This window comes from Pelmatolapia mariae, linkage group LG16_19, assembly GCF_036321145.2.
Source record: "Pelmatolapia mariae isolate MD_Pm_ZW linkage group LG16_19, Pm_UMD_F_2, whole genome shotgun sequence".
NCBI classification, from domain to species: Eukaryota; Metazoa; Chordata; class Actinopteri; order Cichliformes; family Cichlidae; genus Pelmatolapia; species Pelmatolapia mariae.
In genome coordinates this window covers 61857787-61878873 of record NC_086241.1, presented here as the reverse complement: position 1 = coordinate 61878873, position 21087 = coordinate 61857787, and the positions used below count along the sequence as shown (strand labels likewise).

Here is a 21087-nt window from a genome sequence, read left to right as displayed (position 1 = left end):
AGGACCCTTACTGGATAGAGACACCCCAGGTGGGAATCAAACTTGCGAGCCTCTCCTCCAAAGACGTGTAGTCTAACCACTACTCTAGTCTCTACACTACGATACTCTCTTGTCTGTGTGTTGTGTCAATTTTGTCTTCCCTCTTTCTCAGCTGTTTGGAGGCAGGCTAGGCCTACCTTTATCACACATCTTTTCTATTTTTAATGTAACATATGCAATTTTATTTAGGCAGATCTTATTTCATACACTCTCCCTGTTACAATATATATATAGGAATAAACAGAAATAAAAGCAGAACTAAAAGCAGCTGGATAGCGTAGTGGTAAGACTACATGCCTTTGGGATACGAGTTGCAGGTTTGATTCTCACCTGCGGTCTTTGTATGCAGTAAAGGTCCTCGTTAACCAAACTTAACGCAGAGAGAGAACTCTAACAAGGTCCACGTCAGGTGTTGAGGAACCAGAGACAAAAATACCGAGCTGCCACGTGAATAGGATGATGGAATTTTCATCCATAAGTGTGTGTGTGTATATGCAAAGAGGTCTCCAGATTCTTCTGTGTTGACTTTGTGTTTCTGTAAGTCTTGGTAACACACGCCCTTTCTTTAGCATTAAATAACTCATCAAAAACAACCATATCAGAATGATTAATATAAGAGCAAACCTCACACTTTGCCCCCCAAAATTTGTACCTGTCATCTGTTTCAGTGAGAGGTGATCATCAGTCTTTCTGAAATGTAATTCACCATGCCGTCATTTTATACAACACGTTCTGCTCTGCTCTGAAATAACTTGAGAAATGGGTTGAATATTGATTCAAACACGCAGTTTATGCAGAATGTTTTTACAATTTAATTCCAGCACCAGTAACCAAAGCTGAAACTAAGAACTAAGATCAATCAGGGTAAAAACCAAACATTCATCAGCATCAGCGGTTAAACATGGACCATTTGTTACCTTGAATAATTTCACTTTTTCATAATGAGGCACAAACTGGGGTTTGCAGAGTGCTTTGGAAAATGTTTTGGTTGTAGTTTAGTTGCAGTCCAACAGCCTCTTCTAACCTGGCTCCAGTTAAGGAAGATACAGGCAGGCTGTGACCTGTGCATAAATAAAGTAACATACAAATAACCATTTCCTGGATGGAGCCACTTTATTTCTTCATCACTGGAGCCAAATACTTTCTTCAGGATGATGTAGATGCACAGAGAGTATTCATTAAGCTCACAGTTTAGGATTTAAATCATCCATCCATCTTCTTAAGACACTTGGCCACTTCATTCCTACATCCCATCAGGAAATTAAGCTCATTGGAACAAGTTAATTTGAAAACCACGGACATTTTTCAGAAATTTGATTTGAATGGCTGCCACTAAACTCAAAATGAATACAAGCATCTCCTCATCCTCCTCATGATCCCAACGCTTGACATAACCAATGAGAGTGAAGGAAAGAAAAAACAGTCTGTTGTAAGGGACAAAAGTTTATTGTAACCCTACAAAAGACACAGGGTGAGAAAAAAAAAAATACAAAACCGAAACAAAATAAATGAAAAACAAACCAAAAGAAAAGCTTCTCGTTCTCATACAAGTTTCAGAACTATCCATCATACACGGACCACAGTTTAATGATTCTGATTTTTAATATAACATTTGTCGTAATGCGTTGTGTACATACAAAATATAGCAAACTAAATAAGGCAAATAAATAGAGGTACAATTTACAGGAAAATGGAACATTCCTCATGTTTTCATCTTTTTTTTTAATCTTAACTCAAACATCAACAACCGTGTACAAAATGCTTTTTTTTTTTTATTTCTCCAACTGTACATCTTTCAGGTGGAGGATACGTTTTTCTTTTTCTTCCAAACATAAAAATACTGACTCCTCACAATTATACAAGCTCGAAGAATGGGTGCAACTTTTCTCAGGCAGTACAGGCTGTGGTTTAACAGGTGTGTTTCAGTTTGCAAGCAGTTTTCTACGAAAGGAGAAACAATTCACACTTTGTGCACCCGTCTTTAGGCATGCAGCTCAACGCCATGTAATGATAGAAATGTGGTATTGGCATAAAATACCCCACCCACAACCGCCCCCCAATCCCTCTTTTTAAATTTTTTTCTCCAGACTCACCAAACCAGGAGACAGGACCTGCTCTGTACCACAGTCGCCTCTTAGTTTCCCCACAAATCCCATCTCTGCCATTCAACAGACTCTTAAAGTGTTCCAAGCGGCCCAGCCGGAGTACTCAGCCTCACTTTCCTCCCTTTCCTATAAACACCATCTTTAATTTCTTCTTCTTTTAAATTTTTTATTTTTATTTTGCACCACACTTTCGTTGCACCCTTCTAGTTTCTTGAGGGACCTCAGCCCTCGCTGCAAATGGAAATGTCCCATCATCAAAGTGCATTGAAACAAGCTACTTATTTCCATCTTTACACTCAAAAAAAAAAAATCATCAGCCAGTCAATGGCCAAATAGACATCCAACCATGTAACAACACAAAGGTTTTAATACTGACAATACCCCTCAGGAAATAGTCTGCACCACAACACGGGTTAAAGCTCTGAATAAAGGGTTTAAAGAATCTGATGAAGTATAACTCAAAATGGATCAGAGGCTAGAAAACAAAAGGACTAAAATATACACAAGATGCTGGTTTATTGAGAGAAAATCAAGTAATATCCTCTTTTTAAATTTTAAAAGTGTCTGAAAGTTTTAAGTGATTTTGGTTCACTGGTTAATCTCTGGGATGCAATTTCTGTCTCACGTTATGTTTTTTTAACCTCACGGCAGCTTCTCTCTGCTTCAGAGAGGGGAAATGAAGAAAATGAACTGAAAGTGTGGAAGAACTCATATAAAAGGAAGTGAGTGAGTTTAGCTGTGCACAGGTAACACATAACCCCAAACCTTTCTGAGGAAACATTTAAGTGCACCTGCTGAAGTTATTTGGGAGATACTGGATAGAGCTGTTTTTGACAGGTTGTGAGGTCAGTGACGTGCACTATAATCGGCCACAAGATGGCGCCATATCCCTACCAAATTCTGTAAGTTTGCTTTGGAAGCCACAAATACAAACGTGAAAACAGGATGAGAGGCACTTAAAACTGAACGTTTACACAACAAAGAACAGAAAAACTCCAGAAAGGACAAACTGGGGAAGTCGCTGTTAGAAATACAAACATGGTGGGTTGAGACCTCTCTTCTGACTCTGAATGAATGTGATGGTTAACATGTAAATGTATGCTTGATGTTGACTTTACACCCCACGATTAGAGCCGTCTCTGTGTGAACACATTCTGTAGCGAAGCTGAAGCCAAAACCAAACCAACACAGTGCCCAAAACTGCAATTCCTTTAATGGCCACTGGAGGCTAGCTCCAAAAGTGAGTCAAACTCCATAAGACTCCCATGTTAAAATGACCAGCTTAAAGCAAAAATAAACATAGTTTTGGTCTTTTTAGCCACTTTCCTACTTTATAACAATTTTGTGTGTGTAACTCCCCTATTTAAACATTATTAAAGATAAACATATAATTACTATCAGGTCCGTGGCCTCTTTTACTGACAGATATCTGGCAGGCTTCATCTCCGGAAACTGGAGACATTGATTGGTATCTGGTTAATTGCATACAGACTATCTGTGCTCCAGTTTTCATAACTAGTTAAATTCTAGTACTTCATCTGTATGTTACTTAGCAGACACAGATAACTGCTAATTAAAGCAAATGTTAGCTAAAAAATTAGCACTCCACCCTCTCATCCAAATATGGTCACTTCTGGTCCAAAAAATAAAAAAAACAAAACAAAAAAACCCTAAAAGAACAAAACAAAATGAAAAACAAAAAACAAGCAAAAGAACAAGATGGCTTTATAATGGGACTTCAAAAACCAATGAGTGACATCATAGATGCTACATCCATCTTTTAATACAGTCTATGTGCACTGCTATATATATTTTTGTTTTCAAAAAGAATCAGATGTTAATACTGATTACACTACAGCCTCACTCCTACTGCTCTGAATACTTCAAATACCTTTGTGGGCCTGATTTGACTGACTTGATTGACAAGCTGGAGAAAAAGATGAAAGTACAAATTCTTTTCTACGACGTGCTCTGATGTTTTTTTCCTGTGTGTGTCCCACCTACCCTCTTTAAGTGTTTTGTTGTACCCTGACATGACAATGAGAGATTCATCACATGGTGCGGTGTGACTCTACCACGGAAAAGCTGAAAATTAAAAAAAAAAAAAAAGCAGAGAGATACTGAATAGAGTGAGAATTTAACCTTACTGCAGTAAAGAAACTGCAGCTTGTGCCTTTAAATGAATTTCATGGCATTCCTTCATTATGTTAGTTACAGATAATCTGACAACATACAGGACGCTGTCATTGGCTTGTGGACTTCTGAGTGTAAAGTTTTCAGAAAAGCTGCAGTGCAAACAAGACGTACAGATGTGAAAAGTGTGAGCGATTACCTCTTCTTTTTTTTTTTCTTTTTTTACATAAAGCGCAAAATGTATAGAAATTCACTTCAACGCCAACTTGCAACACCAACAAATAATGCATTGCGTGTACAAAAATCCCAAAACATAAAAAAAGACCTCTTTGCAATTAGCTTGTCTGCATCTAAATATAAATATATATCAATGCCTAATTGCAGTATGTTTTGTATTAATACATTTACATTAGTTTTCTCTTTCCTTTGGCACGGTTAATGCCAGAACGATGTTGGTCAGAGTGAAGGTGAGGCCTGACCCATGTGGCACAGTCATGTTTTAAATCAGGTGGATCAGGTTGAGAAGTTTCCTTGAGAAAAGCTGAGCACATCGGGATAGACACGTCCTTCCCGGAGAATGTTGGTATGAATCTGGATCCTTCTTCAGACTTTCAGAAGCCTACAAATCATTCTGGGACTTGTCGACTCCTTGACTTTCTGTGGTTGAGAAGTCTCTTTTCTGGGGAACACCTGATAGTCGAGGTTATTGTTTAGTTCCCTTCAGCTTCTTTTTTCCAAATCTGCCTGGAGATGCTTCATAGTCCTTTTACCAATCCTTTGTCTTTGCCTCGTGACTATATACAGTGTGACTGTCCGATCCCAATGTCCTGTGTGCTTTAAAGCCCAGTAGTTAAATGACAGGGCTTTTTCAGCACCGGAGAGCTTCCAGAGGATGTGTGAATGGGGGAGAAAAGTGAAAAAGACTGGGGTGATAGACAGTGAGAGCCTTGAGCACAGTGTTAAAGGATATGGTCAAATGACATGGGCTAATGTGTCACAGTGGTGTGTCCACTTGTCCATCCTGGTAACATCCAGAACAGACGGAGTGGAAATAGCTTTACAAGACCAATCAGAGGAGAGCGCTGCATCCTTCAACACGGCTCGGCCGTTCTTGCATGTCCAATCCAGCCGTTATTTACATCCTCTCCAATGTCAGCGGTCACTGTCCCACAACCTGGACTAAAGGTGTTAAAAGCTCAACGCAATGGCAGATTTAAGGTGGTTTTTTTTTCTTCCTGTTCCCTGACCTAGTAGTTAACCTTGGTGACGGTTCTTTCCCGGCCGCCACCCTCCGCCAGCTGATTGACAGAGCGTTTGCGATTTCGCTTGAACTTGTTCAGGTCTTTGTCGAAGACCTCGCCAGAGCGCAAAGCTGAAACCAGGTCGTCAAACTCCCCGCCGACTTCTTCCGTGGTGCCGCTCTTTTTGGCCCGTCGTTCCCGCTCCCGTTGATCCTTAAGCTGGAGAGGAATAGAATACAGGGTTAGTGGAAAAAAAATTATTAACTGTCATCACTGCCTCAGGTGTATTTCTCTGCTTGTGTGTCTCACCATCGCCTCCATCCGGGCCCTCCGCTCCTCCTCATCCTTGCGTCGCTGCATGTTCTCGAGGTCCTGTCGTGCTTCGGTGAACGACTGCAAGAAGGTGTCGAAGATCCCGAAAAACTCATCCGGCTGCATTCTCCCTTCTTCCTCCCCAAAGTGCTTCAGAGATTTGGCAAACTGCACAAAGCACATATACCGTCATTAATATACATTTTTAAACAGACTGAAACCAAATGCGTCAATATACAGGCTGGACATGAGCATATGAGCCTGCTCTTCAAATTCATCTACTGCCATTCATGCTGGAAATTAACACACACACACACACACACACACACACACACACACGAGAGTAAGAAATGACTGCATGATTTGACCACCGTATGTCCACCCAGTTCTGTTCAAGCTGTTCGGTGCTCTGCGCCAGGACAAAGCCTGCGGCCAAACACGCTCTACATTCCCACACTCAGCTTTGTGCTGCAGTACTACAGACCACTACACGCACACACATACACACAGGCCCAGCCACAGTCCTAAAACACAACAAGATACAATCCGTACTGCGCAGAGGCCATGGTTTGAGGAAGATACTAGCAACACATCTGACCAGTTTTACAAAATAATGTGCGATAGGTTATTTGTGGAAAAATTTGGATTTCATAAAGCATAACTGTCACACATGTATTTGGTTTAAGACAATAAACAGGCCACACTGAAAGAGTGAAAGTGAGAGTCAGTATTCTTTAAAAGGGCAGCAGCTGTTCATTCTATCATTTGAAAAAGAAAAAAAAATCATTTGGGCACTTTTATAAATTTTGCAAAAATAAAGTTTCAAAATACACTCAGGGTGAGGCTACATTCAAGCACAATCTGCAAAGCGCATTTGAAGCTGGGGTTTTTTTGGCCATTTGGATGGAACAGAACAAGCTGGGTAGTTATTCTTTATTTATCTCCATTGGGAAAATTTAAAACATCCCAAGTGTTAGGAGAAGCAAGTCCTCAAAAGCCACATGGGGACTTTTGAGGGTTCATTCTCCTGTGCCCAGGTCAAGGGCACGGGGGAATGAACCCAATGCATTTTTAACATCGGAGGAAAACAAGATCTCCTGGAAAAACTCCAAACCCAAACCATGAGTATTTATCCATACTCTGACTTCCTAGATATCGCTAAAGGCACCATGGAAATCTCAGCTGAAGAAAATGCATGTGATTTCTCAAAATCCAGTTCAGCTTAGTTATTAGCATTCTTTCATTCGTTAATTAAATTTCAGTTGAACTTTATTTTATTTATATAGAACCAAGCCATCTCATGGTGCTTTTTATTTTAAGTACTTGAATGGTGGGGAAGAAGACCAAGACTCAGGGAGGAGTAGTCATCTGTCCCGACTGGTTGGGAAATGCAGGGGAAAAAGAGAAGAGAAAAGAAGAGCAGAGAAAACAAAAACAACAAAGAATAAAATCAAAGTATGGGAGCAGCCAAATGTTGAATATATATGCCATGCTGAAGACAAAGAGTGAAAAGAGGAGAGTGTGCATCATGAGGAGCATCCAATAGTCTGAGCCTATAGCAGCATAACTTAGGGATGGTTCAGGGTCAAGGTCAAGGTCAAGGTCAAATTTATTTATATAGCACATTTCAAACAGCCAATGCTGCACAAAGTGCTTAACAATATAAAAATGGCATTAAAAAGCAACAATGTAATACAATAATAACAATAAAAAACAATAATAGGACAATAAAAGAATTAAAACAATAACTAAAACTGATTCAAATAAGACCAAAATGCTTGGATCATAGTGTGTTAAAAGCCAGGGCATAAAAATGTGTCTTTAGTAAAGATTTAAATTGCTCAAGTGTTTGTGGAGATCTAATATTTAAGGGGAGACTATTCCAGAGTCTGGGACCTGCCACAGAGAAGGATCTATCACCACGGGATTTGAGATAAGTCCGTGGGATGGACAGCATTAATTTTGAGCTAGACCTCATGGTCTTTCCTGGAGCATAGGCAGAGAGGAGCTCAGACAGGTAAGGAGGGGCTCGGGCATTAAGTGACTTAAAAACAAAAAGTAAAACTTTAAATTGGATCCTGTAGGAGACAGGAAGCCAGTGTAAAGAAGCTAAAACTGGGGTTATATGCTCTCTCCGTTTGGTACCAGTTCGCAGGCGAGCAGCTGCATTTTGAACCATCTGAAGACGATGGATGGTGGCCTGATCTAGACCATAATACAATGAATTGCAGTAGTCTAATCTGCAAGTAAGGAAAAGGTGAATAACACGCTCAAAGACGTTAGCCGGGAGGTATGGCTTTACCTTGGCTAGCTGTCTTAGCTGAAAAAAGCAGGACTGAACTACTGCACTCACCTGCTTATTCAATTTAAAAGAACCATCAATGTAGACACTGAGGTTTTTTACGTGTTTTACAATACAAGGAAAGGGCGCCCAGAGTGCTGTCGATATGATTAAAGTTGCCAAAAATGACAACCTCAATTTTATTTTCATTTAGCTTTAAAAAATTTAATGACAACCACTGTTTGACATCGTCAAGGCAGCGTAATAAGAGCTGGGGATGGTCTGACCCTGCTTTTAAAGGTAGATAAATCTGCAAATCATCAGCAAAACAGTGAAATGAAATGCTGTACCGCGAGAAGATGGAGCCCAATGGCAACAAATAGAGTGCGAACAGGGCAGGACCCAAAATAGAGCCTTGAGGTACACCGTATTTAAGAGGGGCTGTTTTGGAGTTGTGGGGGCCCATATTGACATGAAAAGACCTTTCTGACAAATAGGACCGAAACCACTGTAGGGCAGATCCTTTTAGGCCAGCATGAAATTCTAGCCGTGATAACAGGATGTCATGATCGACCGTGTCAAAAGCTGCTGACAAGTCCAACAATAAAAGGGCAGCAGGGCTGCCAGAGTCCAGAGTTAAAAGAATATCATTAAAAATCCTTAAAAGTGCCGTCTCAGTGCTATGTAGTGATTTAAAACCAGATTGAAATTTTTCAGAAATCATATTAAAATCAAGGTGGGCCTGCAACTGTAGGTAGACCACTTTCTCCAAGACTTTAGATAGAAATGGAAGCTTTGAGATGGGCCTGTAGTTGGACAGAACAGTTGGGTCCAGGTTTTGTTTTTTAAGAAGAGGCTGAACTATAGCTTGTTTAAAGCATGATGGGACGCAGCCTGTAGCAAGGGACATATTAATTAATCTCAGGATAAAAGGCCCAACAGTATTAAAAGTGCTTTTAAGCAAGCTTGGAGGGAGACAATCAGAAGGGCAGTGTGATGATCTAAGGTTACTAACTACCGCAGTCAAGTCATTAAGGGAGACGGGATCAAACTGCTCTAAGACAGCTGAGCACACAGGAAAAAGACTCGGATCTGAAGCAGCAGACGACGAGACAAGAGCCCTAATCGATAGAATCTTGTCATTAAAAAATGCTAAAAAATCATCGCACATACTTGGTGAAGAAATGACTCCAGCATTATCACGTGAACTAAGAAAGCGGTTAAGGACATTAAAAAGTACCTGAGGCCTGTGACTGTTTACTGACACTAAATTTGAGACAAACTTTGTCTTTGCAGTTTTTACAGCTTCTTGGTAAGCAGAAAGGCGAGTCCTTAAAATCTGTAGGGAAACGTGCAATCTGTCCTTTTTCCATCTCCTTTCGGCGCGTCTGTAGTCACGTCTGAGGGAGCGCGTATGTTCGTTCAACCATGGCTCTGATAAATGTTTAGCGCGCACAGTCCTGAGCGGAGCAATAGAGTCCAAGATATCAGTGCAGGTAGAATGAAGAATGTCCGAAAGGCCCTCAACACTTTTACAGTTGGAGTTCATTATTCCAGAATCCATAAAGGCAGCAGAAAAAGCGGGCGCTGTTAGAGCGTTAAGCGCTCGCTTTTTGCGCGCTGGAGCGTACGGCTTATCTACCGAGCAGCGCAGCGTTAGAGTGAACAACACAGGAAGATGATCGGAGATGCGCAACTCGGATATTTCCGTGATGCACACATCCAGCCCATGGGACAGCACCAAGTCCAGTGTGTGACCTCTTTCATGCGTGGGACCGGTAACCCACTGGGTCAAGTTAAAAGAGTCAATAATATTTAAAAAGTCCTTGACCAAAGGTTTAGAGTCACAGCAGACATGGATGTTAAAATCACCAAGGATTAAAAAACTGTCGAAATTAAGAACAATTCCAGCCATAAAACCTGAAAACTCTTTGATAAAATCCTTATTAAACTTGGGAGGACGGTATATGAGGGCACACAGCAAAGGCGCAGCAGAGTTTAGGTGTAGCTCAAACAGCTGGAGTTCAAAACTAGAAAATGAGTCGTGCTGTAATGTTTGATGGCAATGAAATCGAGCGTTGAACACGGTGGCTAAGCCTCCCCCCCTACCAGAGGTCCGAGGGAGACTGAAGAATGAGAAATTAGGAGGAACCAGTTCCGAAAAAGCTACAGACTCACCGGGTTGAAGCCATGTTTCTGTCAGAAACAGAAAGTCCAACTGTTGTGACTTTAGGAAGTCATTTAATACAAACGTCTTGTTTGCTAATGATCTTACATTTAGTAAAGCCATTTGGAGAGCGTAGATCCTAACATCAGATGTTCCAGCTCGGTTAAGTGTGCGAAGATTTCTGTGGTCCACACCGCATCCACAGGTCCGAGGTCGCTTAGGGAAATAGAAAGCTGAGAGCAGGGGATCAAGTGTCGTGGGAGCTCCAGGGACAACAGGCAGGATCCATCTAAAGATGCACTCTGCTGGTCCAGTAGTTCCACGAGAAGCACGGAGAAGAGCTCGGACTTTGATGAGTGTACCTGCCCGCTTTCCTCGTTTCCTTGGGCGCTTCTTCCAGGAAGTGGTGTAGGAGTGTTGGCACAGATAAACCGGAATATAGGGCTCAAAAAGTGGTGGAGGAGGCCCATAATCATCTCCTGTCTCCGTTTGTTTAAGAGCCAGGTCATACGATGCTTTGATTTCTAAGAGTAACTGACGATTGTACACACGCAGAGCGAGGGCATTTTGGGATAAAATAGAAAAGGATAAGGCTAGCGAAAGCCAAAGCAAAGCTAGCAGAGTTGACTGACGTGTCGCCGTGCATACTGCTGGCGCCATCTTTCCAACTCATCTGATCCAGCTCTAATAAAAGTTTTATCAGTAAATTAAAGTTTCATCCTCATCACTGCTTTCATATTCATTTTTGTTTCACTCTTTCCTATTCTCACAGAGTCACATTTAAAGTCAAAATTTCCCAACTTTTAGGATAAATAAAATATATCTCATCTCAGATCACTGACAAACACTCTTCATATATTTACTTTTTGGGTTGATTTATTTCCATACAATAAACAATAAATGGTACATGTTAAACCCTTTAGGTAAAAACAGCCTCTGTTGTTCTCTTCTGCACTGTGCTATTATCCTCTGTCTCATCTTCAGGGAGAGTTCAGTGACAGTAAACATGACTCTAGTTTATATGAGGTTAGCATCATACTGTAAATGGTCCTCGTGTTGTGATAAAACCATCCTGTCATTATGGTACTAGTCTCCATGGCAACCCCACCGTCATCACTCTCTCTCTCCTAGTAATTATGTGTCTGGTCAAATCTGTTTCCTCTCGTCCCCTTGGGTCTGAGCTAAATGAGTAAACACACACACATGCACACACACGCGCATGCACACACACGCGCATGCACACACACGCACTCCTGCACACACAATAAAATGAAGAATGTGAAGTTACAACACTGTGCAGCTCATTTCACACAACCACTAAAATAAACACAGGCAAGCTCTGTGAGAGAGCCAATTATCTCTTTGCATTATCTGATTATTTATTGTGCCTTATTTTTATTAATAATAGATTTGAAATTATGACTTTTTCTTTAAAAAAACAAAACCCTGTTTGTTGTTCAAAAACACTCAATGAAAACCTATATGACTGATCTGTTTACACACTAGATAAATCATATTTTATCCAACATGAAAACCCTATACAGGAGGACAGAGATGATCGGTCCTCCTGTGATGATCAGCGGTGTGGTTTCATGCTTAGAAAGAGCACCGTAGATGTAATTTTTACTTTGGGAGATATGAGATGTTGATGGAGAAGAACAGAAACAGTTGCTCTGTGTCTTTGTGGATCTAGAGCTAGGGTACCAGGGGAGAAATCGTTGTGCTCTATGAGAAAGTTAGGTGAGACTGGGGTATGACATGTATAAGGACAAGTGTATGTTAGGAGTGACAGATGGGTTCAAAGTGGGAATGTGATTACATTGGGGATCTAAGCTCCTTCTTGTTTGCAACAGTGATGGACAGGTTGACAGATGATGTCGGGCAGAAGTCTCTGTAGACTCTGATGTTTGCAGATGACATTATGATCTCTAGTGAGAGTAGGGAGGAGAGTCTGGAGACCAGATTGGACAACATTAGAAATGAGCGCATCAGAGAGACCGCTCAGTTTGAGCAGTTTGAAGACAAAGTTAGAGAGAAAAGGCTGTGTGCAGAGAAAGGACAGTGGATATAGTGCAAAAAGGGTGTTGTATATTGAGCTGCCAGGTAGAAAGAAAAGAGGAAGACCACACAGAAGATTCATGGATGTAGTGAAAAGGACATTTCCGAGGATGGGTGTGACAGAAGAGGATGCTAGGGATAGGTTGCGATGGAGGCTAATGGTCCTCTACGGCAAACCCTAAAGGTAGCAGCTGAAAGAAGCAGATGATACAGCTTCACAACAAGTGATAAATGCTGTCAGTACTCAGCTTTTAGAGGCAATTTATGCACCTTAAAATAAATTAATTAATTACAAAAATAGTCAAAGGGAATCCTCGGGTAAGTACAGTTGCTGAATGGAGGCATTTATTACAGCATGACACACTAAAAGGTCCCAACTGACAGAGAGGAGGATGCACATGCACAGTCAGCCTCACCAAGTCATTTGTCTGGAGGCATTGGCTAATACGAACATGCTGCCAAGCAAGCTAAAGAGGCACTTAGAAAGTAAACATCACTTCTGAGAAAAACTCTGGCTACTCAAAAAGAGTGCTGGCTCTGACTCAAGCATCAGCCTCTGGAGCTGAAAATCTAAGCCAGCCCCGATGGAGCCCCCCCCCCCCCCCCCCAGGAAGCCTTTAGGAAAAAAAAACCAACCCAAAACTGCCCTTCCTCTAATGTCCACTCGAGGCAGGCTCCAAAAGCACCACATATTCCCAAGGTGCTGCCTCACAGCAAGTGGGTCCTGCTGCCAAACTGAATAATGCTGTAATGGATAAAGTAGCTGACCATTAACAGCTGTGAGGTGGTAATAAAAGTGTGCAGTAGGGAAAAGGGAAATTAATCCTCAGCTGAAATGAAAAGTGTGAACAAACAGAATATAGCATACTTTTGTTGTTTGTTTTTGGTGAGAAGCTCCTGCATGAATGCATCATAATATATTTTTCAGCTGTACACTACACTAATCCTTGCGTTGCACAAAACACCTCAGTTTGTTGGCCATATGCTTAAACATCAGATACTCCAAAACCCAAGTACTGATCAGCCACAACAACCTGTTGGCCTAAGATCATGTAGGCACCAAAAGAGCTCAATGAAACCTAAAGGTTCCCAGCTTAAACTTGTAGCAAGATGATCAGTGTTACATCTTCTGGTGTATTTCCAGATGAGTAAAGGTTCTAGACAACTATCAGTCATTTTGTTATATATGCAATGCTTCTGATTTTGAGTCTACCATATCTGCAACCAGTCAGTCTCAAAATAATTTAGCAATTGTTTACTTCTTAAAATAGTCAGAGGCTCTAACAGAACTGCATAGAGGAAAATCTGTCTACTAGCTGGTAAGTTAAGCTTAAGCAGACCCTTTAACTTGAACAATAACAACGACAACAACAATAACGGTGGTTAACACTGTTGCCTCACAGCAAGAAGGTCCTGAGTTCAATTCCATCATCAGGCCGGGATCTTTCTGTGTGTATGTTGTATGTTCTCCCCGTGCCTGGATTCTCTCTGGGTACTCCGGCTTCCTCCCACAGTCTAAAGACATGCAGCTAGTGGGGATATGTTAATTTGAAACTCTGAATTGCCTGTGGGTGTGAATGTGAGTGCGAATAATTTGTCTGTGTCTATGTGTTAGCCCTGCGACAGACTGGCGACCTGTCCAGGGTGTACCCCTGCTTTTCGCCCTAAGACAGGTGGGATAGGTTACAGCCCCCCTGCGACCCTGAAAAGGATAAGCGATAGAGGATTAATGGATGGATAATAATAATAATAATAATAATAATAATAATAATAATAATAATAATAATAATAATAATAATGACAACAACAACAGGCAAACGTGACAAATGCTGTGATGGATTAATTTGATTAAGTCTCTACAGGGTGGTCATTATGTTGATCTTTAAAGACTTAATAGACAGAGTTAATAAGTGCCTGTAAGGTGGCAAAACAGGCACTGTATTAAAACTACAGTTCAGAAAGCTTTGGAGAAGCTTTAGCAGCAGTATAAAGAAAAAACGTCATTTAAAACAAATGGACCCAGACATCCAGGGACTCTGGTTTGGTTGTATGAACAACGAAAGTGTGACTTGAAAAGCTCTGTTATGAAGGCAGATTGATGACACAGGTACTGTTTGTAATGTTCTTTTTGGTGGCCAAATTCACATTAGTTCTTGAGCTTTTCCAACAGGCCACCTTTACCACTACTGCTCATAATTCTTTTAATTTTTTGATTTCTCATCCAGTCCACTTTCTCTCTGACTTATTTTTTTGACAAAACATGAAGCTTTGATTCTTAACTTATGGGTCTGAAAATGTAAGCCAATGCTGAATTTTTTAAACAAGCATTCTTTCTAACAGCCAGCAGGGGGTGTCTCGTCTGGTTGTAAAAATGTGATCGTGTAGAAGTCTTTAGGAAAATGTACCTTGTTCTGTAAGATCATTTAACAGTTAAAAAGGTCTCCGTTGCTAGTTTCAAGTCTTACTAAACACAACATGATGTTCGTTTTGTAAATTAATGACCATATTAGAGTTAGAAAGAAGGGTAAAAAGGGGTAAATATGCTTATCTTTATATAAAATCTTTGACTGTTAATAGAAACCAATCCTGGCTTTTGTGAAATAATTCCATTCCCTCCTCTTGAAACGTCTCTCTCTATAACTCACATGAACAACCGTAATCCTTTCTAGTGATTTTTCCACTGTGTGTATCTCCATCGCTGACATGCATGCAGACATGCTTGTTGCCATGGATGCTGTGTGAGCCTCAGCAGGCTGCCTGCTCCATTTAGTCGTTTTCTACCTTCTTGAGGATGAAGCGTACGCCCACACTTCCATATTTTTATTCCTAGGGAAACTTAACAGGGCGTCAGAGGGCCTCGACAAGCACTGAATCAGTGTGTCAGACTCCCCACTTAACAACCACACAGACACAGTCTGGGCTGGTGAACACAGGTCCTTTTGTTTTACAGCGGTGCCCAAATCCTCCCCTTCTCTTCCAGTGACGTTCCAACTGGAGCATTTTCCCTCCAGTTTTTTTTTTTTTTTTTTTTTTTACTGACCTCCTCCTTCAACAAATAATTAAGCAAAGACGAGGCTCAACCTGAAATAGACGTCCTCCTTTCAATTGGTTCATGGCATATACTGTATATAAAATATGCAAACGGACAATGTGATGCCACTTGTTGGCTTTTTGAAGACAATTCTGATACTAAAATATGCTAATACCAAGATTCATAAGGTTTCCGCGTGCCAGAATTGACATGCTAAATGTGCAGCAGATCCCCGAAGGCCTGGAAATTAAATAACGCGTTCACATAAATCTTTTCAACACTTTGGGATTCTCAAAGTCCCACTGATATCTTCAACTTACATACCTCCTGCTATACATCAATACATGAGACAGCATGGTTCAAAGGGCATTTGTCCCAGTGGTAAAAAAAAAAGTGTGTGGATTTAAAACACTAACATTCAGAGACAGACACAAAGAGAAGACGTGGAGGGAGTACGGGGTAATCTTTCAATTCTGGGTTTCCCCGACCTGCCTAAAGTCATCCCGCTGGACAAAGAGGGATACTCAGAAGTTTCTTTTTCCCCCCATCAGTTTCTGTAATTTTCATCTTTCCTGCTCTTCTGTCTTTCTGACATGAAAGCTTGGCAAGTTGCCTCGCCACCCACACGCTCATATGAACTTACACTTACAGTACGACCCAAATATGAGCGGTTAAATATTTGGTTACCTTGTCCTTGGCTTCACTCAGCTGGTCCTCCAGTTCAGAGAAGCTGAAGCCAGCCACCGTGATGAAGTCACCAATCACGGCCACAAACTTATCCCCTCGTTCCCTCGTCCTGCTCTGCTGGTAGTGCAGCTCCTGATGCGGGTAAAACGAGACGAGAGGCGTGTGATTGGTCGGTGTCTGAGGCTGAAGCATGCTTCATTACAATTAGTTTCACTTAAGCTTTCTTGGAACTCAGATGTGCGTATTTGTGCTGTAGCGCTCGTGTTTGCGTGTGGCAGAAAACATGACAAGTCGCTTTCTGTGTCGCAGAGCGTGGAACATTACCAGCATTTAAACACCTCGCCCAGCTGCCCATCTCCGCACTGCTCGAAAACATAATTACAGACAGGAGAAGAACCGATGGGAGGGAGCGTGACACAAACGCACAACAACTTACCGCCTCCAGTGCCTTCAGTCCACTTCTGATACTATGCACTTCTTTTTCCAACTCTGACAAACTGCAGAAGAAGGAAAGACAAATATGAAGACAAAATTTGTTAGCTGTTTATTTATGTGTGTCACAACTCACATTGTCTGTTTCTTTTTATCAAGAATTTCCTCAACATATTAAAAATCATAAACAATTTTACTCAAGTAGCAGCTCAAGTAACAGCTGACACGGTCCTACTTTAACCACATGCAGTCAGAGGGAGAAATGCTCTTTTCCCTCAAGTGAAATATTGCACACTTACTTGACTTTGGCAGCTTCTGGTACGCTGCCGAGTTCCTGCTGGATGTGAAGCGTGTCCGGGTAGTTCTTCTCAAAGATCATGATCAAGTAGTGCAACATGGTTATGTTCCTATCGAATAATAAATAAAAGGAAAAATAGAATCAAGCAAAACAGAATTAACCAAAGTAATTCATGGAAGGATAAGGAATAGCCTCCTTTATTTTTGCTCCCTTTATTTAAAACACAGGTCTTTGCTATTAATTCCATACTAACTATAAGATACATCAACATATACAGAAATTGCACTGGCACAATAGTTGCAGTACATGATATTTACTGATAGATGTGCTCAGTGAGTTCACCCGCTGAGCATGGCATGGTTCTGTGCATGCAACTGATGCAAGCAGTGGCTCTCTTGAGTTAGGATTTAGTATAACTTTGCACAATTAACATCAGTATCTGAGGGTTTTTTTTTTACCATTTAAAGATGAGCAATTGCAACATGAAAATGAGACAGAGCTGAGATACTTAATCCTAAGGCAAAGGTGTAAAGTAAACTAACAAAAGGAAACAAATGTACTTGTTTCAATTGTATTAGTGCTTAAGGTCTGAATTATTAGGGCTGCGGGCTCTTTGACTGACAAGTAGATGGAAACACAGTCAGCTGTGGTTGCTAGCTGCCTGCTACGATTCAGCTCAGCCTGTTCGATTATTGAACTAGACCTCAGGAGCATGTTTGTGCCGTTGGTGTCCTTTGAAAAATTTTTAATGCACCTACAACTTTTAACGCTTGCTTGAGGGTAATTGTACTGACAGACCATCCAAGAAGTCTGTTGTCAGCTTTTGGTAAGTGAAATTCTTGGATTTTATTCAGCATTTCTGTCTGTTTCATGCACCCATAAGTCCTATAAATGCAACTTGCTAACCGAGACTGCTAAAACTGTCAACTAACCTATCCAAATAAACTAAAGCACTTATCCAAATATAGTCACTGCAATAAACAAGCAGGCCCGCAACGTAAGTCAACACTTGTAACAAAGTGTGTTAACTGAAGACAGCCCACCTGTCTATGCTGGACTTGGTGTCAGCGATCTTGTTGAGGCTGGAGATCTTAAACCCGAAGGCGTTGCCTCTCTGGCCTTTGTTCATGAAGTTGCCGAAGGCCAGCACCACCTCCAGGACCTGAGTCAAACGTTTGCTCCGGACCACCTCCTTGGACGCGTTCAGGATGGCTGTAGGAAAATGAAGAGGGAGAAAGAGAGAGAGAGAGGGTTGCAGCTGGAGACATCATTTAGCTGGTGACTGATATGTGTGCACTCTCAGCTTTTCACATTACATAACACTCTGGGCTTTCACCATCTCCTTCCATTCTGTTACTCTACTCAAACCCACAGACACGCATACAACTTAAAAATCACCATCCTTTCCTTCATTTCTAACATCCTTCATGATGAGTGATCAATATTTCCCAAAACAACTGGGCAGCTCGGTGGGGAAACCCATCGAGTCCTTCCATCCATCCATAAAACAGCAGGGGGAGGGAATATTCCAAACATAACTCTGTAGTGTCAGCCTCTTTCCTCCAGAGAGCTGCAAGGTCTGGCAAAGTGCAGGTGGTTCCCTGTCTCCACAGAGGAAACCTCAGTGTGAATGTGAAAATCATTAACAAGCTTCATCTTGTTATTGTTACAGTTCTTTGTGCTGTGATGCAGCATGGGAATCAGTCTTCTGGCTCTGCTGTCAGGGTTCTGCTGGCTGAACACCGCGCTGTCTTCTGAAAGGCTTCTATTGAACCTGCTGGGTGGTCCAGGGAAATATAGACCCATGCAGAGTATATGACAAAGCAACATGAATAATAAAAGGGGATGAACACTTTATTATGGTCATCCACAAAGACTGTGGTCTGCAAATATTTTGGGATTCTGGAGGTCTGAGTGGATCCACCAACTCACAGGATGCCTGTACTTTATTTCCAGTCCATCGAGGGATCAGAAGCAGAGGCGCCGAATTCATTTTAGAGGAGGGGATCCAAAAAAAGCAAACAAATAAAGTCTGTATCCAGAGAGATCTGGACCGGAAGTGAAGCTGCTGTTTATGACTAAAAAGCATGTTTTACTACACCGGTGACATTTTTAGAATGTGACCAAAGTGAATAAATATTGTGGACATGACATGCAAAATGTCACTTAAGTAACAGTAACAGTGTTACACACGCGCTGTATGTGTGGTTAATAAAAGCATTTTGCCCGTATTCATTATGTGTGTTAATGCTACATAAAGCACAATCTCTGCAAGCTGTGCAAGACATTAAAGACAGGAGTCAAATCTACTTATTTAAGGTATTTTTCACCACTATGAGGAAATAGTAAAAAAAACAAAACAAAACCAAAAAACGGGGTCATTTAAAAAAAAAAAAAAAGCTAACTCAATTGACGGTTTAAGTTCAGCAGTTTGACTATTGGTCCAGACCTACACTGAAAGAAATTATTCATTTATTTATTTATTTTTTGTGCTTTTTGGCTCCCACTTCAATCACTGGTGATTAGCTGTAACATTTTACTTGTTCTCAGACGATCTGACAAATGTCCCACAGCACACACAAGCTGAACTACCAGTCAGCAAATAAAACGTTGCTCTCATAAGTGATGTGATGCTCATCAAAGGCCAGAAAAAACATTCAGGACAGCAGAGAAGTGTCTTTAAAGTAGATCTGGCTCAAAGAGACTCAGTCACAACACACCCTGTGCATGCACGTGCATGCACACATGGCTATGAACCTCACTGGAAGCCTTTTGCCTCACTCTTTGAAGTTAGCTGCAGCATTTACAAGAGACGCTCTCCCCTCTTAACATGGGCCAGCTTTCCAAAACAGCCTCCCTGGTAACCTGAAAGCTGGCTTGATGGGAAAAAAAAACCCCATACATAGTTGACCGCCCTCTCGCATCATGCACACGCACACACAAATTTAACACAAAGGTAGGATTGTGAAAAAGCTTTGGTCTTGGTGTTCGCGGCTGATGACATTTCTAATGTGGGAAACGTTGTTTTGTTTCTGGGTGTGTAACTGTGTGCCCTAAAAAGAAAATAAGTGCTCAAAAATGTAATCTTCTTTTCCATTTTTCTGTCAAACTGCGTCAAAAGACTGTTTGACGACAGTTCTGATGCATGAATCGAATCTAAGGTCAACTAATATTTCTGACTTTCTAAGGAAAAGCTGCCATTATGCAATATTTTATGACTGTCTCCACCCCATCTGAAGCAATCAGCTGCAAGCTCCATTCTTGCTCAACATAATCTGTAAAAATAGGTCACAAATACATAGCTCCATTTCATGGCAACTGTGTGTGTGTGTGTGTGTTTGTTTTTCCTCTCATTACTCAGCAGCAGCACTGAGGGAAACTGGGATTACAGTTCTGTTTTAAAAGCCAAATAATCTAGTTAATTTTTCACTGTTCGCTTTTCACTGTTCATATAATTAAACATTTTTTTAACCATATTTCTCTTTTCCTTTAGCTGCCACAAAATTTAAATCCCTGCTGGATTTGGTTCCCTCACGTCAGCGCACATGTGCAGCTATGGTGCATAGAGAAGTAGCAAGAAAAGCCTTGATGAAAACATGAAGCAAAATTTTCATGCACATAGAAAGCCAATGAAATGACGGGGCATTGGCACAAGTTTGAGCAGGGCAACACAAATGGAGGTGAATTCCCGTTTGCACGAATGAAACTGTCACTGATGTGTTTTATACAAAAATGTGGATCCAAGAAACAAAGTTCATGTTTACATATATAAAACTGTATAATATATACTTAATAAATCCCTTTCAGTAACCTTACAGTGACCTCTGCGGTGTTTGTCCTTACCTTCAACCTTAGGCTTTGTTTCAGCAAGACGCTCTGCAAACTTCTTCTTAAAGAACAGAGCCTGCAGTCTCTGCTGGTAATGGTCAATTCTGTTGAGGAGAAAAGAGTGACAGGGGGGAAAAAAGGGGGAGGTGAGTTACATCAGTCTCCAGGGGAGTCCAAGTTCAAAGCTAGAAGTCACTCAACTGTGCAAAACTCCCTCTCTCAGTTTTCACTGCATTATCATCCAATAAGCGCCTATCAAAATGGAGAGTTGACAAATGGATTTGTTAAACTTGCTCAAAAGTTCACCAAAGAAGGGGGGGGGGGGATTTCAAAGAGGGACTCAGGATATTAAATTGCAAAAAAAAGGAACTAACTAATTCCCAGATGTGTTCCTCAGACCAGCGGATATGTGGTCAAAAGGGTAGTAGCAGAGGAAACAAAGTAGAAAGGTGATATTTCATTAAAAGGAAACAAA

The 21087-nt window shown here is 41.1% G+C and overlaps 1 protein-coding gene across 9 annotated transcripts in view; it reads right to left on the bottom strand.

Annotated features, from left to right (window-relative positions):
- Positions 1–1470: 1470 nt before the first annotated feature.
- Positions 1471–21087, bottom strand: part of daam2 (dishevelled associated activator of morphogenesis 2) — a 115471-nt gene continuing 95854 nt past the window's right edge. For all 9 annotated transcript variants that reach the window (XM_063496891.1, XM_063496897.1, XM_063496894.1 and 6 more), the window contains 7 exons: positions 20628–20716; positions 17828–17996; positions 16786–16893; positions 16491–16551; positions 16055–16186; positions 5828–5998; positions 1471–5737 (listed from right to left, as the gene is read on the bottom strand). In XM_063496891.1, coding sequence (XP_063352961.1) covers positions 5525–5737; positions 5828–5998; positions 16055–16186; positions 16491–16551; positions 16786–16893; positions 17828–17996; positions 20628–20716 — 943 coding nt within the window. In that variant the 3' untranslated portion in view covers positions 1471–5524. The remainder of the gene's footprint in view (positions 5738–5827; positions 5999–16054; positions 16187–16490; positions 16552–16785; positions 16894–17827; positions 17997–20627; positions 20717–21087) is intronic.